The sequence below is a fragment of the Eimeria mitis genome, genomic scaffold (genome assembly GCF_000499745.2).
Source record: "Eimeria mitis Houghton genomic scaffold, Emh_scaff6, whole genome shotgun sequence".
NCBI lineage: Eukaryota > Apicomplexa > Conoidasida > Eucoccidiorida > Eimeriidae > Eimeria > Eimeria mitis.
Genome location: NW_013574225.1, coordinates 3,392 through 6,483, shown reverse-complemented (window position 1 = coordinate 6,483; position 3,092 = coordinate 3,392). Strand labels below are relative to the sequence as shown.

The window sequence follows — 3,092 nt, the reverse complement described above, 5'->3', positions numbered from 1 at the left end:
GCAGCAGCAGCAGCACAACTAGCCTGTTGCTGCTTCAGCAGCACACCTTCCTGTCTGCTGTCGCCTGCTTTCACTGTGTTTGTATTTATGCTTTATCGCGTGTTCTCTTTCCCCTGATTCGTTGTTTCCTTCGCTTACAGCTGCCGTTGCTGCTGCTGTTGCTGCTGCTGCTGCTGTTGCTGTTGCTGTTGCTGCAGGTAACTGGATGTCTGAGTTGCGTCGTTTTTGTCCTTCTTTGGGTGCGGTGAAGATACTGGGGGAGAAGGAGAAAAGAAAGAAACTGCTGCAGCACCTCTTAGGTGCATGCAAGCTGATTAAGGAGACGCAGCAGCAGCACCATAGCCGGAAGCAGCAGCAGCAGCACAGACAAGCAGCAGCAGCAGCAGGTAGAAACAGGACACAGAGCCCGGTGCTGGAGAGAAACAACGGCAGCAAGCAGCAGCAGAAGGATGACGATGATGCTGCGGAGGAAGAAGAAGACGAAGAAGCATCCCAGCAACAGCAGCAGCAACAGCAGCAGCAGCAGCAGCAGCAGCAGCAGCAGCAGGAGGGGGAAGAGGAAGAACCCATCCCCGATACAGTGAACGTGGTTGTGGCTTCATACGAAATGCTGATGGCGGAGAAAAACATCCTCGGCCAAATCCTCTGGCAATACATCATCATAGACGAAGCACACAGAATAAAAAACGAAGCAGGCAAGAAACATACTGCTGCTGCTGCTGCTGCTGCTGCTGCTGCTGGTGATGCTACTGCTGCTGCTGCTACTCCTGATCCTATTGCTGTTGCTGCAGGAGTTTCTGTTGCTGCTGCTGCGGCTGCTGGTTCTGCCACGGGCAGCCACGCATGGCGCTTTGGCTGCTGCGTTTGTTGTTGTTGCTGCTGCTGCTGTTGCTGCTGCTGCTGCTGCTGCTACTGCTACTGCTGCTACTGATACTGCTGTTGTTATTGTTGCTGCTGCTGCAGGGAAGCTGGCCACTACCGTTCGTCAATTTTCATCTAACCACCGGCTGCTGCTGACGGGGACGCCGCTGCAGGTAGCTCTTCACAGGGGGAGTAGCAGCAGCAGCAGCAGCAGCAGCAACAGCAGCAGCAGCAGCACAAGCAGCAGCAGCAGCACAAGCAGCAGCAGCAGCACAAGCAGCAGCAGCAGCACAAGCAGCAGCAGCAGCAGCAGTAGTAGTAGCAGGAGCAGTATAGGCCTATATATTTGAACAGAAGAATGAGGATAGCGTCTACTTGCTGCTGTGTAGATACAGCCCACAGGGTCCCGCTTCGGTGCTGCCCTTCTTTGCTGCTGTTGCTGCTGCTGCTGCTGCATGGTTCTGCTGCTGCAGCATCAGCAGCAGAAACAAGCAATAACCACAACAGCAACCGCGTATGGCTATGGATATATTCACTGCTGCTGCTGCTGCTGCTGCTGCTGCTGCTGCTGCTGCTGCTGCTGCTGCTGTGTGTGTTTGCTGCAGAACAACCTGAGAGAGCTGTGGGCGTTGCTGCACTTTCTGCTGCCGCAGCTGTTTGAGTCTGGCGATGATTTTTTATCTCTTTTTGATTTGAGTGCGGCGACAGACGAAGAAGGCGTCGCACTGACACCCCAACAAATAGAAGAAAGAAACCTCGCCATCGTACACAGACTACACAGAATACTCAGACCCTTCATGCTCAGGTCAGAGCAACGGCTCTTTCTTTTTCTTTTTCTTCTTTTTCTTCTATTTCTTTTTCTCTTTCTTTTTCTTTTTCTTCTCTTTCTTTTTCTTCTTTTTCTCTTTCTTCTTTTTCTCTTTCTTTTTCTTCTTTTTCTCTTTCTTCTTTTTCTCTTTCTTTTTCCTTTTCTCTTTCTTCTTTTTCTCCTCTTTCTTTTTCTCTTTCTTCTTTTTCTTTTTCTCTTTCCTTTTCTTTTTCTCTTTCTTTTTCTTTTTCTTCTTTTTCTTTTGCTTCTCTTTCTTCTTTTTATTATTATTCTTGCGGTGGTGACGGTGGTGGTGGTGATGGCGATGATGGTGCTCTCCATCCTGCTGCTCGAGCTGCGAATGTTGCTGCTGCTGCTGCTGCTTTTGCTGCTGTTGCTTCTGCTGTTGCTGTTGCTGTTGCTGTTGCTGCTTATGATACGGCTTGTGCTGCTGCTGCGGCTGCTGTTGGTGCGCCCCCTCTGGGTGCTCCTGCTTCTGTTTGGGCCTTCTCGCGTTAGTTTTGCTGCTGCTGCTGCTGCAGCAGCTGCTGCTGCTGTTGCCACCGCTGTTGCTGCTGCTGCAGGCGTGTAAAGAAAGACGTGCTGCAGGAGATGCCGCCAAAGAAAGAAGTCATTTGCTTCGTGCCGCTTTCGGGTGCTTCAAAAACCCTAAACCCTAAACCCTAAACCCTAAACCCTAAACACTAAACCCTAAACCCTAAGCACTTAGCTGCTACCGGGCTTGTTATGCCTTCCACTGCTGCTGTAGCTGCAGTTTCTGTAAGGCAGCCGTCTAGCTGCCTGATGCTGCTGCTGCTGCTGCTACTGCTGCTGCTACTGCTGCTGCTACTGCTGCTGCTGCTGCTGCTGCTGCTACTGCTGCCGCAGAGATTCACCATATTGTGTATGGCGGCATGTTGGCGCTGGTGCAGACCTGCAGCAGCCTGTGTACCGCGTTTTATTGTTGCTGTTGTTGCTGCTCTTGCTGCTGCTGCTGCTCTTGCTGCTGCTGCTGCTGCTGCTGCTGCTGCTGCAGACATGCAGCGTACCTTGTACCGCGACCTGCTGACGAAGAACGTGGCGGCGCTGCAGGGCGGCGAGGGCTGCGGCCGCTCGCAGCTCCGCAATTTGGCTGTGCAGCTGAGAAAGGCCTGCAACCACCCGTACCTGTTCGAAGGCAAGAACTTCTTCCCGCTGCTGCTGCTGCTGCTGCTGCTGCTGCTGCTGCTGATGGTTACTTCAGCACTGCTTCTGCTGCTGGAAATTGTGCCTCTGCTGCTGGTGCTGGCGATGGGGTGCTGCTGCTGTGACTGTTGCTGCTGACGTCACCAATCGCTAGCTGTTGGTGCTGCAGCATCTGCTGCTCTTGTTTTTATATATACATATATATATATATATATATATATATATATATATATATATA

General features: G+C 51.6%; 2 protein-coding genes across 2 annotated transcripts in view; one reads left to right on the top strand and one right to left on the bottom strand.

Annotated features, from left to right (window-relative positions):
- Window positions 1–205: 205 nt before the first annotated feature.
- Window positions 206–1,211, top strand: EMH_0083010 (uncharacterized protein; the record flags this gene model as incomplete). Its single annotated transcript, XM_013500879.1, has 2 exons — window positions 206–821; window positions 964–1,211. The coding sequence occupies 2 exons, from the start codon at window positions 206–208 to the stop codon at window positions 1,209–1,211; spliced, it is 864 nt and encodes a 287-aa protein (XP_013356333.1).
- A 498-nt stretch (window positions 1,212–1,709) lies between these two features.
- EMH_0081900 (uncharacterized protein) overlaps window positions 1,710–3,092 on the bottom strand; it is a gene marked incomplete at both ends in the record, with an annotated part of 2,722 nt that continues 1,339 nt past the window's right edge. Inside the window, 2 exons of the mRNA XM_013500878.1 lie at window positions 1,710–2,247; window positions 2,387–2,979. Coding sequence (XP_013356332.1) covers window positions 1,710–2,247; window positions 2,387–2,979 — 1,131 coding nt within the window. The remainder of the gene's footprint in view (window positions 2,248–2,386; window positions 2,980–3,092) is intronic.